Source organism: Phoxinus phoxinus (assembly GCF_949152265.1).
Source record: "Phoxinus phoxinus genome assembly, chromosome: 11".
In the NCBI taxonomy this organism is placed as follows: domain Eukaryota; kingdom Metazoa; phylum Chordata; class Actinopteri; order Cypriniformes; family Leuciscidae; genus Phoxinus; species Phoxinus phoxinus.
In genome coordinates, this window is record NC_136886.1 from 16,164,859 (window position 1) to 16,178,041 (window position 13,183).

A 13,183-nucleotide genomic window follows, 5' to 3' on the forward strand; every position below is an offset into this window, starting at 1 on the left:
GTGAGATATTTTTCTTGAGAAAAATTAACATGTATATTTATCCAAATTAATCGATATTGAATCAAGATGGGATTCAAATCACAAGAATTGAAATAGTGAAATTTGTGTCAAGGAATAATAGAAAAAGTATCCTCCCCGTTATTCTACCATGTAAACATAACATGTTGTCACTAAACTCTAAACTTCTGTTCAGTTACCAAATGTTTTGAAAATCACAACACTGTTTTTTTGTTTGTTTTTTACACCACCCCCAATGAAAAAAAAAAAGATACAATCAAAACACTGTGTATGAGAAAAAAGTTTTTATTAGCTGTTCTCCTCTTTGACAAATGGAATGAATCAAGTTGGCAGATTATGTACATAATCTAGTCATAAAAGTGTGTTAGAAAGCCATGAAGACAAGTTAGAGAAGCAATCTTTTAGAAAACAATCATCTCCGAGTAACTTAAGAATGAAAAGGGGATGCTGTCAGCGTGGCCCCTGGTGGAGAGTTAAAGGCTTGTGTTAGAGAGTGGCAGATCAAATCTCTCTTCAGCTATGGGTAACCGACAAGTTCACATACATGGAGGCAAGAATCTCCTAGCCTCTAACGTTTACAGCTCATGCTAACTCTGACATTTTCACAATCCCAGGTGAAAACAGAAAGAGAAGCCCTCTCCTCCGCTTCTCACTCATATTTAATGTGTCAAAGACTATTGCTTTTAGAAATCATGCAAGTCACATGAAAAAGTAAAGATGACATACCTACATAGGAGAGAGAGCTGAAGACTACAAACTGCCAACTTGAGTTTTTTCATATTGTTTGAGCAGATGCAAATGGAACACCACCATTCAGCCCAGGTGTCCCGTGAATCAGTGTTGCTTTTGCATAAAAACAAACCAAAAACAACAAAAGTGATGGTGGTAAAAGTAAATGAAAATATATATATTTATATATATATTTATTTTTAAATACATACACACATATTTATATGAGTGTATGTCTGACATTATAAAGAAAATAATTCCCATAGGTATAGTTTAATTAAAGCTCAATATAGACTTTTATTATAACAAAATAGGCAGTATACTGAGGGATTGAATATACATTACAATTTATACTCTCTTATTTGCATTGCTGTTTCTTGAAGTAAGAATATATGTCATCACCTGGATTTGAAAGATAATCATAAGCCGTTCCTTTCTTCACCTCAATTATAAGCTACTCCCATATGCACCATGATTAAAATGTACACAGATTGTTAAGACAAATAGACATTTAATATAAAAAGAAGAACTTTTGTGCCAAATGTTTTTGTCCTCTTTGTGCACTTGTGACAAAACTGATCAGCTGTGTAGAGCAAGTGGGCTGCTTGATTTTTACAAAATAAACGAGAGAAAACAAAAGTAATATGACGGCAGCAGTTCACACAGCTCAAATCTGTCTGACAAAAAAACAAATGAACATGTTAAAACAGAAAGAATAATCCAAAACATGCTCTTAATGCAAAAACATGCAAAGTGTTGCTTTATGTCTTTTCAGAGACAGACATGAAAGCATTAACTTCTGATCATATTTGGGGTTGGGGGGGGAGAACAAACCAAAATGTATATAATGCATTAACTCATTGGTTTTCCTTCGAGAAAGTCACCTCCCTTAAACATTAAGGAATCTGTACCGTATAATCTGTCCAGTAAGTCGCTGTTCAGGCATGTCTCCTCCCACCGGAGGATGAAATGCGGAGATTGGGATGCGAGTTCTAGACAGCAGTTTCAAAGAGAGGCATGAGAGAGAGAGTGAGAGAGAAGTGGCTGTAAGACCACCATGACCTCAAGCCCATCCAAAGAAAACACGTTCCCTATGCTCAGGGGTCAGAAAGCCAATGTCAGCAGCAGGCCAGGTTAGTATAAAAAAGAAAACAGGAGGGGGAAAAAAAAAATTACAAAAAATGTTGAAAGAGGAATAAGGTTTATTTGTCTCCAGCCATCTCACAACTTCTCTTTGACTGGTACCCAGATGACCGGCCCAGATTGCTCCTCGATGATCTGCTTAACCTGGTTGTAGATCTCTTCTAATGTGTCCCCTTGTACAATGGCTGCAAGAAAGAGAAGATCAACATCGATGAGTACAATATCTCTCACTCTAAGACTCTGAGACCAAGTACATGCAACCCATAATGATTTGCCACTAATGCCAAATGCTGCTCCATTTAATAAAAAGTCTTGGTAATATTACAAAAAAAATGAAATTGTTGTGTTTGTGCAGTCACAGGGCAACAAAGGACTCTTGTCTACTGTCAATAGTGTAGCGATGTATGAAGCACAGCTCATACAGAAGTCATTTTAAAACGGAGCAGCTTTCATTTGGTCAGCACAATGAATTTGCGTGACCAACTCGAACCCGTTGCGAATTCTGCTTGGGGAAATTTTGCTCCTTCACACGAAACCCCTGATCGCGTGGATTCCTATTGATTCCAAATGACTGGATTAGACCCGCGAAAACTCGACTGAAGTAAATTTGGCCGAACCTTAATGCAATTCAAAATTCCATGTCACTCCTGTGGAAAGTAAGGAGTTAAAGGAGAACTCTGGTCAATTTTAACATTGAGCTCAATTTTTTGTAAATTTGGAGTGCTGTCAATACAGAGAACAACGACAAAAATCGGTGTTGCCTACACCGTGTTATCCTCTTTTTAAAATTTGCACCCTATTGACTTGAATGGGGCAAGTTTTAAACCTGCTTTTAGCCTCTTAACATCCTTAATGTTTCATTACAAGCGGCCAGCCATGTTGAGTGATTCCTTCAGAGTGAAGATGGTGAATCTGACTGCAGTAGATGTGAAAGATATGAATAAAAATGATGTTATATCAGCCAGCGCACATACCTGTATTTAGTTCCTGTTTTCGGTCGAAGTCCAAAGTAGTCGATTGTCGAGTTGAAGCGCATAGGTTTAGTTACTTAGATCACGCGCGTGAACTCGACAATCGACTACTTTGGACTTCGACCGAAAACAGGAACTAAATACAGGTATGTGCGCTGGCTGATATAACATCATTTTTATTCATATCTTTCATCTACTGCAGTCAGATTCACTCGTGTTCACTCTGAAGGAATCACTCAACATGGCTGGACACTTGTAATGAAACATTAAGGATGTTAAGAGGCTAAAAGCAGGTTTAAAACATGCCCCATTCAAGTCAATAGGGTGCAAATTTTAAAAATAGGATAACACGGTGTAGGCAACACCGATTTTTGTCGTTGTTCTCTGTATTGACAGCACTCCAAATTTACTAAAAATTGAGCTCAATGTTAAAATTGACCGGAGTTCTCCTTTAAGCAGATGTTGCTACATTTCAATGTTTATGGTGTTACAGAAATATAAAACCTCAAAAATCTTACAACAAACCATTTTTTTCTCTGTGGTTAAAAGTATGCAGTGAGCCAATGTCTGTCTTGGCTTTTTTTTTTTTTTTTTTACTCCAAATTGATTGCTTCTTCTTGTTCTGTTTTGGAAATTATAATAATTATTTATTTTGAATATTGAGTTAAACCGAAAATAAACATATTATAGTAAGATTAAAAAAACTCTAGGAAACTTTCCTGGAAATACTACAGGCAATCTTTCCTCAGGCTAAAGGTTATTTGCTGTGAGGAGATATAAAACCACACAGTGAAGATGCACATGCATGCAGCTTTTTGTGATATTTCATTGAAAACCACAACCTTATTTATTATTTGAATGGCAGTGGTTTTGAGTAAATGTTGATTGCTTTTTAATTACATTTTAATCAATAAGCTTGGCGTCTGTCAACACAGCATGTCTTGGTGGGGGGATTACGGTAATGTAAACATAATTTGTTTTGTGTCTTAAAGGGATAGTTCAACTAAAAATTAACTGCAGACGATATAGCGCTTCTCGAGAACGATCCAAATCGGGCACAACAGCAGCTAACAGCAATGCAGCAAAATGCGTCTACCGTTGGCCTTGAGATAAACATTGAAAAAACTGTCCAAGTCCAACTAAATGTTAGGTCCCAAATAAAAACTAACTTGTCAATTGATGGAAAGCCGATTGTAATCGTGGACGAGTTTAAGTACTTGGGATCATACATAGTGTCGACCAAAAAAGATGTCAACAATCGTATAGCTTTATCTTGGGTCGCATTTACAAAACTCAAGACCATCCTGAGATCACCCAAACAGAATGGAAAGCTTAAAATGCGCCTATTCAAGGCATCGTGCATATCAATACTTCTTTATGGATGCGAATCATGGGCGCTCACTCAATCCCTTGAAGAAAAGCTAAACATCTTTGCTAGAAAATGCTACCGAATCATGTTGGGAATCAATCAAGCAGAATCTCACATGACAAATGAACAATTATACAGCACAACAGGTCAACAGCCAATTAGTGATATCATTAGGAGAAGACAGCACCAGTTCATTGGACACTGCCTTCGCATGGGGGACAATGAACCAGCACAAATATATGTTTTTTACAAGTCGGAAGTCGCATCGAACCGGCGGGGTAGACCAAGAATATCATACAGGGACTACGTCTATCAGTACTACGAACACCTAGACCTAGATAAGGAACGACTACATGAAGAGCTGACCAGCATATCAAAGGAAAGAGGACTGTGGAGAAATATCATCGCGCCTAAAAAGCCCGCCCGATGATGATGAAAAAGTAGTCTATAAGAAAATTAAAAGAATTTCGCTTGTAGTATATCACAAAATTCATCTTCGCTGACTACGTTTTTCCTCCATACTCCCCTTCAATTTCGTCGTTTTCTTCTGTCTTAAAGGGATATTTCACCCAAAATGAAAATTCTGTCATCATTTACTCACCCTCAAGTTGTTCCAAACCTGTATGAGTTTATTTCTTCTGCTGAACACAAAAGACGATATTTTGAAGAATGTTTGTAACCAAAAAGGTGTGGGGCACCATTGATTTCCATAGCATTTTTTTTGTCCATACTATAGAAGGGACTATACAATGGGGACTATCAACAGTTTGAATACCCATATTCCTCAAAATATCTTTTTTTGTGTTCAGCAGAATAAATAAATTCATTCAGGCTTGGAACAACTTGAGGGTGAGTAAATGATGACAGAATTTTAATTTTGGGTGAAATATCCCTTTCACTTTGATGCAACTTCATTAAAACAATATTTTAACTCCATAAGCTTATTTCACATAATTTCAAACCAGCAGATCACAAAGAGCATTCTGGTTTGAGTGAGCGGCCCAGATCGGACCGAGTGAACAGGACAGAATCTTCAGAAAAACGCTCTCCGCTTATTATTATTACCGTTAAAATAGCGTTAAAATAACTCTCTCCGCTAGAGGAAATATTACCACTCAACTACATGCTATGGTCTGTGGTAAACATAACTTGATACAACTTGAATGTTTTATAGACACCCATCTGAAAACGAAATTTATTAAGTAGTTATTTTGTAGCGTATGAAGCTGAATTCATGATTGGTTCATCTGAACACGTTCTTGCTAAGAGACTCAGATAACTTAAACCTCAGAATTCCTAAAATTGTGAAACAAGCTGCTGGTGCCTACGTGTCTGCGTCAAACAGTCACTCGACACCTTTATGGGGCATCTGGGAGAATGTAAGCAGGAACCAGCTCCAAACTCCCTTTCCAAACGCATGAGCACGTGACATGGACGGACCTCTCCCAGAATGCCAACACACACACACACACGCACGCACGCTATATGCGGCGCATAGGGGCGCAGCACCAGGGGGGCGCCAAAGCGATGGTAAAAAAAAAAGAAAAACATTTTTTATATATTTTTTGGGGTATTTTCTATATGTGAGCTGCTGTTGTGCGTTTCTAAATAATTTCTGCATTTCCTCAATCTTATATAACCCTCTAGGACTAACTGGCTATAGGCGCCCTCATAAGATTCCATCATAGAATTTTGACATAGAGGGGGGGATAATATCGCGAGCGGGCGGGGGCGCCGTGAGCGCTGAGCGAGCAGGAACGAGTAGAGTTGTCGTCGATAAAGATGGATAAAGTAAAAAAGCTGTCGGGGCTAAAAATAGAAAAAGAAAGAGAGAAAAAGGAGATGGCATGTCAATTGATGTGCCAGCAGCTAAACGAGTGGATGGTGAAAGGCAACAGGTAGGATTTAAAGTGTGACGTCCGGTCCACGCATAGCCTACTGGCCATCGGCGCTACCGGGGGGTTCCCGGTGCTTTTTGGGCCGATACATCTAATATATATATTCTTTTTTTTTGTCTTAATAGCCCATAAAACTCGTACATCGGATGCCCGTTAGTTTTTTTTTATTTGTATTAATTGGCGGCGCTGGGTTAGTGCTGGTGTAATCCATTGGTCAAAAAAAAAAAGTCAGTGTTAGTTTTTTTCCTGACATTTTTCGTGAAACACTTAGATCAGCGGCCCATTGGTTCTTTCCTTGATTGACACTGGGGTGGCCCAATCACATCTTTAATGTAAAGTATAGAAATTAGTACAAAACTAATTATGAAAGTTTCCTTTATTTTTCAGTGTATTTGTTTTACAATATATGGCTATTACTATCATGGGATTAATATTATAACTAATATTATGTAGTAGGCCTAGTGTGATGTAGACAGACACAACTAAAATAGGTTCGGATTTTTCTTTGTTTAATTTGCACACTGAATATGGGTTGGAGCTTTTAATTTTGAACTCTCAAAGTGCACCAGATTGATGAATTTAACATTAAAAAGCTCAAAATTTTCTTACGGGGGGGGGGGGGGGGGGGCAGCCCATAATAAAACAGCCCATTTAACACTAAAAACAAAGGTTGAGAATATAAATACAAGTGACAACGGGGGTTTGTTTAAATGCATTAAAGATATGCAGCATTGATTGTGAGCATGATTCAGATTTGCAAAATAAAATGACCTACTAACAGATAAATTAATCTAAAAACATAGTATTATTAGCTAGCGGAGTCCAATAAAAAAAAAAAAGTCAAGCTCATTGAGAGACCACATCCATTTACTCTTTAAAGAATAAGCACAGTTCCTTCACAGAGAGAATGATTTAACATTGACAGCACAGTCCAGCAGATTGGGTTGACCAGATGACCAGACATCATTTGAGCTAATGTTCAGGTATGACCCAATGCCGTTACAATTTTTATTTAAAAAAAAAAAATCTAATAAGTAGATTGGTGTGAGTGTGTGCAGTTTACGTTGTAGAGCAAAACATGCAAGTATCCTCAAGACCTTATTTATAAATTGGAAAAAAACCATTATAAAACCCCATAGGAAAAAGTCTTCCAGGTTTTGACATCATCTCTGCACCCCTCTAGTAGAGTGTGGATTTGTTGCAGGACAGGTAAGGTAAGGTAAGATATCTATAGATGAAAATGACTTGAGTAGAAAGGTCAGAATGGATTTTGATGTGGGTAAGTGTATTCTACTGTTCTCACCGGTGAAGTGCTCTAAGAATTCCTGCTCCAGTTTCATGGCTCTGTCATAAGTCTTCCTTCCTTGCTCCTCCATCAATCTCTTATTCATCTCTCTGAGGAGGACACAGAGGACCTGTTATTAGTACCAGTCAAGCTTTAGCATTTATCATGTATTTGAGGATCCTTTGATACAACAACGTACAAAATATTCTCCACTGATTTTGGTTTCACGAACACCGCTATGGGGTAGAGCTGTGCTAACTGGAGTCGTTTGATGGCATTGCCTGAGACATCCAGGATGCAATGTTTGCCCTTAAAGAACAGTGGAAAAAAAAAGATTGTCGCATGAAAAATGAGAAAACTGCTGCACAGTGAAATCGAAAGGTCATCACCAAACTCACAAAAAGAAAATTCCTTTTTATTACTGCCATAAGTTTATTACTTCCTAACATGTTGAACTTGTTCACCTTTTCTGCAACCTCTCGCACTGACTGCACGCTTGTCCCATAGAGGTGATTGTTATATTGGCCCGCCTCAATGAACTTGTGATCTTGAATGTCTTTTTCCATTTGCTCCCGTGAGACAACAAAATGGTAGTCTCTGGCATCAACCTCGTAGTCTCGCTTTGGTCTAGTCGTGTCTGGTCAAAGAACAGTAATGCCCATTATAACAGTGCAGATGATTTTTGAAATACTGCAAAAGAAATGATAAAACCGTGTACTCACGGGGAACACATGACCCAAACTTGTCTGGAAACTCTGAGATTAAATCATCGTTGATCCGGTCTTTCATGGGTCCAAGGATAATCACTGGACGAGCGTAACTCGCTGTAAACCACAATAATAATAATAATAAGTCTTACAATAAATCAGTCAAGCAGAGTTGTACAATGACACCTACATGTGGTTATATAGAGTAATAAAAACTAATGCACCACAATAAAAGAAAGCTTGCAAGAAGACACTCACCTTCCTGTTGCGTGACTGTCTCGTAAGAGAGGACATAATCTTCCTGTCCACCTGGGAAATACAGAAATACTGATATAAGTTAAAAAATCTTAGAGAATAGAATTAAACCAGCATGTATGTGTATACTGTATAGCCTCAGCTAAACTCCTCTATACCTTACCTAACTAGCTTGAACTTCTGATTGAGAGGATTTTGACAAGCATCAGAGATGCATTTTCAAGAGTGGAACTGTTTCGATGATCTTAGATACATCTTAAAACCTCAGGCTCATACCGCAACTTCTCAGAGAGGACATTAGCCTGCTGTCTAACAGCTAAAGTACACTAGTTAGCTAATTATTCGGCATGCTAAATAATGTATACTACTAACGTTCACATGGTTGGGGTCAGTAATATATTAATGCAGTTCTTTTTAACTTTCTATTCAAAGAATCCTGAAAATAAAAATAAAACGCATTAAGCAGCACAACTGTTTTCAACATTGATAATAATAAGAAATTCAGCATATTAGAATGATTTCTAAAGGATCATGTGACACTGAAGACTAAAGTAGTGGCTACTGAAAAATCAGCTTTGCCATCACATGAACAAATTACATTTTAAAATGTAATGATATTTTTTTTTAAAATATTGATTTTACTGTATTTTTTAGCAAATAAATGCAGCCATAGGGAGCCTAAGAGACTTTGTTCAAAAACAATTAAAAAAATAATTTTTAATAGCAATAGTGTACAAGTTTAAGGTTAAAATACTGGTGCAATAAATAAATAAATAATTTAATAAATAAATAACCTCACTAATCAACTAGTATGAATAGTCAATCACTTGCACGTGAAAATTTAAATGTAATTGAAATCTGATGTTGAGTGTTCAAATATATTTTTCTTTTATATTCATTACTGCTCATTTACATTTCGAATATATTACTTGTACCCTATACCCTATGAAAGCATGCCTTTGTCGTGAACAGTAGTCTCTAATTTTCACTCACTGTTCAGATGAGATATATTTGAGAGCCATGTAGCATTAAATAAAAGTTCAAGAGGTTTTTCAGCCCACTCGACGTGAATGACAGGCCATGATTTACAAAACTGCTGAAACACACAGGCTTGTTCAAATGTTATTTGAAGGTAATATTCCAGGCCGTAATACACACTGTCCCTGGCATGATCACTAAAGCAAGGTACACAGATAACATCACCAACTCTCAGCACAGACAAATCATGCTATGAACTATAAAGCATGGTCAATTAATGGTAGCCTAAGCTTCTGTTATGGAAAATTAAAATATATATATTTTTTTGAAATCTTCAAATAAACTACCGGTATTCTTGTGCAAAATCCTTACTCAGACATTGGTCCTAAATAGTACACATCTTCTAATTGTGTGTGTGTGTGTGTGTGTGTGTGTGTGTGTGTGTGTGTGTGTGTGTGTGTGTGTGTGTGTGTGTGTGTGTGTGTGTGTGTGTGTGTGTGTGACACAAAAGGAAAGTTTAGAGAACAAAAGGGAATTAAACACTCAAGAGATGAACTCCAAAACATGATGAAAGGAAATAAAAGGGAACACACACTTACGGTAACTACTTTCACTATCGCTGGCGTTAGAAGTTACATGCTCTGAAACCATAAAAAGGGAAAATAAGCACCAGGGACACAAAAACACCAGGCTTGCAGGAATACGCCAGACACACTAAGAGCAGTCACCAGCAGATGGCAGTGTTAAGAACCCGAACAGGACATCTGCGGCTTTGAAGCTGATCTCATTTTGCTCAATTTCTCATAAAACTGCTTCCACGAAATGAATTTGGTATTTTAGCCGTATGAAAAATTAAAAATCATCAAACAGCCTCTGAATGCACGCAAGACAGTCTCTCGGGGGGTCTTAACACAGTCATGGTGCACTGAACATTGATGGATGGAGAGGCTCCACTCCACCACCTAAAAAGTGTCTCAATGTAGAAGTCTACGAAAGGACAGAAATACTAAACATTTGGAAGTCAAGGGAGATTGTAAACAACCTTCTTTCACATCAACCATGCTAATCTTAACCCCTCATGTTCTGCCGTGACTGTTTTCACAGTACTGTTCAAAAGTTTGGGATGAGTTTTTTTTTTTTTTTTACTTATTTAGCAAGGATGCATTAAATTGATCAAGTTAGAAAGGATTTCTATTTCAAATAAATGCTGTTATATCTTGAAGTTTCTACCCATCAAAGAATCCTGAAATGTATACATATATAAATTTAATAACTGTATAAATGTAATGTTTTCAACTTTAATAATGACCGTTTCTTGTGCAGCAAATCGGCATATTAGAATGATTTCTGAAGAATATTTTTTTGAAGATTTCTGCCATCACAGGAATAAATTATATTTTAAGAAAGTAAAAACGTGTACCTTGGAATGCAATGCAAGTCGCTTTGGATAAAAGCGTCTGCCAAATGCATGAATGTAAATGTACATTTTAAAATACATATTATTTTAAACTGTAGTAACATCTCACAATATTACTGTTTTTACTTTTATTTTCAATCAAAAACAGCCTTAGTGAAAAACATGAAAGAAATCTTACTGACCCCAAACTTTTGCACAACAACTATATTTTTCATAAACTCAATATACTTTGAGTATTACTCTTTTTTTTTTACTTATAATCAGTTCTCATTAGATAAAAGCAAGTTACTGTATCATCCTGAGTGACATGCAAAAAAAAAAAAAAAAAAAAAATGGCCTGGCGGTCTCTCAAACAGAACATGAGGGTTAAATTCTTCTGACTACAACATTATTTGCATTTGATATATTTCTTTCCAAAAGTATCTGTATGCATATAACCCCCCAAAGCAGAATCACGCCAATTGTACATATTCTGATGGAAATGTGAGCAGTGCAAAACTCGCTGCTCAAACACTAGGTTGTTGCATGTGGTTTCCAAGGTATTGCTCAGCAGGGCACTTGTCTCCATGTGAAAATCATTCATTCGATTGCTTAGTAAGGGCAATGTGGTTAAGCATTTGTTCAAAGCCCTAAACCATAGCATCTCAAGCTGTTTTTGTTTACCAAACCCCTTAGAGGTAAAATAGTTACCTGAAGTACCCCCTGAGATTGTAAGTTAATATTTCAATAATTCAATGACACATTTGAATGTTCACAGGAGCAGAATCAACTTGTCTTACACCGTGGTTAGGGAATAATGGACAACAAATGACCTGAACATACTGTAGTGCTGATCTGCAAACTTTGGGCCAGATTTACAAAACAGTGCAACGTAGCATGAGACCGTAATTCCATAAAAGCGCAGCTGGGAGTGGAAAGTTAAGTTCTGCAGGTGACAATGCGCAAATGAAAGAACACAGACGCAGCAGATCATTTCCATTATGACAAACGCAATCTTCCAAGGGTAGCAAGCAATAACATCTTCCTCTAGCATTCTAAATAAATTAACACGAATGGAGAAAATTCTCTTCTGCTCTCTGTTCTCTGCGGTGCCTGCATGTCAAGTGGCAAAATGGGTTAACACGTGCCTTTTTGGGGTGTTAAATAATGCCGCAAATACCGCAAACATCCTCTCATAAATGTTGCGTCTGAAAGGGACGTCCTTTTTATCTAAATTTTTCACTCAATGCGTGTCTTTAGTAAATCCTGACAGTAGTTTTTAATGCCAAAAAAGAGTAAAGTTAGTAAATCTGGCCCTTTGTGTTTTATAGTGGTCTAGATGCAAAACAGGCTGCAGACACAACACAAGTCTAACTCAACATCACGTCTACGGGCAAGACAGTTTTATGGGGAATCATGGGAGTTTGGTGGGGGCCGGTGGGGTAGACCTGCTGTAGCCTTTGTGGACTTACTCAAGCCTTTGTCGTCACTCAGGTCCTGTGGAGCAGTCGGCAGAGAGAAAGGAACAGGAGAAAACCACAAAAATAACAATGATTACTGGAACAACATATCTGGTCTTACCGAAGAACTTCGCCCCTGCCTTGCAACAAACCCAGATACAGAGACTTCAGCGGTCTTCAGCAGACACTCTGCCCTTACATCTCATATTGATGCAGAAGGGATCAATCAAATTTCCTGTCATGTTTAGGGTTGTTGCAGAAGCAGGAGTTTCGCTCAGAGGCGTTGGTGCCACTACCCTGTCTTGCGCACGTCCAGTGCTTTTCTGTGTCCGCGGCTAATGTACTTACGGTCCACATCGCTTGTTTCCTGTTCGCTGGGGTCCTTGTTCTTGTAGAAATGGAATTTTCGCGAAAAGAGGTTCTTTTTACGCTTGTCATTGAATGACTGCTGAGAAGGAGAGGGAGGGATGGAGGGAGGGAGAACAAAAAGGGAAGAACAGATGGAATGGTGTTGGGTGTCTAGATCAAGTATGAACAAATGCCCAACTTAACAGATGCCCATGTTACTGGCTCTGTGGCCACCGCCATCCAATAAAATGATGCTGGAATGACAAAAATCACTAAATGCTAGAACTTATAAATAGACATGAAACATGATATTGATTTGGAGATGGCAACAGACACAGTTGAGTTTATGAGGGATTACTGAATATCAAATCAACTTAAAGGGTAGTTACCACAACCATGGTCAGCAAAGTGGGTTCATAGCACAAGGGGCAAACTCAAGGACATGCAACCCTCGAAATGAGTTAGTGGATTAAAGTTAGTGATTGGCACTGATCAAAAAGTTTGGACGGGTACAAAGCTACAATAAGCACAAAAGACATAAATAGATGGACAGCGGAGTAATTTGCAGGAGGAGAAAGTGAAGAGCAGTTTGACATCAATGGCAAGCGTATGTATCTTTTTGTTCT

The 13,183-nt window shown here is 37.8% G+C and overlaps 1 protein-coding gene across 6 annotated transcripts in view; it reads right to left on the reverse strand.

The window, feature by feature from the left end:
* Window positions 1-1,015: 1,015 nt before the first annotated feature.
* Window positions 1,016-13,183, reverse strand: part of dlg1a (discs large MAGUK scaffold protein 1a) — a 33,062-nt gene continuing 20,894 nt past the window's right edge. For 2 of the 6 annotated variants that reach the window (XM_079629462.1, XM_079629466.1), the window contains 8 exons: window positions 12,558-12,657; window positions 9,953-9,994; window positions 8,379-8,429; window positions 8,136-8,237; window positions 7,878-8,050; window positions 7,613-7,722; window positions 7,432-7,523; window positions 1,018-2,075 (listed from right to left, as the gene is read on the reverse strand). In XM_079629462.1, the coding sequence (XP_079485588.1) occupies window positions 1,969-2,075; window positions 7,432-7,523; window positions 7,613-7,722; window positions 7,878-8,050; window positions 8,136-8,237; window positions 8,379-8,429; window positions 9,953-9,994; window positions 12,558-12,657 (777 nt within the window). In that variant the 3' untranslated portion in view covers window positions 1,018-1,968. Of the gene's footprint in view, window positions 2,076-7,431; window positions 7,524-7,612; window positions 7,723-7,877; window positions 8,051-8,135; window positions 8,238-8,378; window positions 8,430-9,952; window positions 9,995-12,221; window positions 12,247-12,557; window positions 12,658-13,183 lie in introns of all 6 variants that reach the window. The other 4 variants (XM_079629467.1, XM_079629464.1, XM_079629463.1 and 1 more) reach the window with 4 other exon arrangements.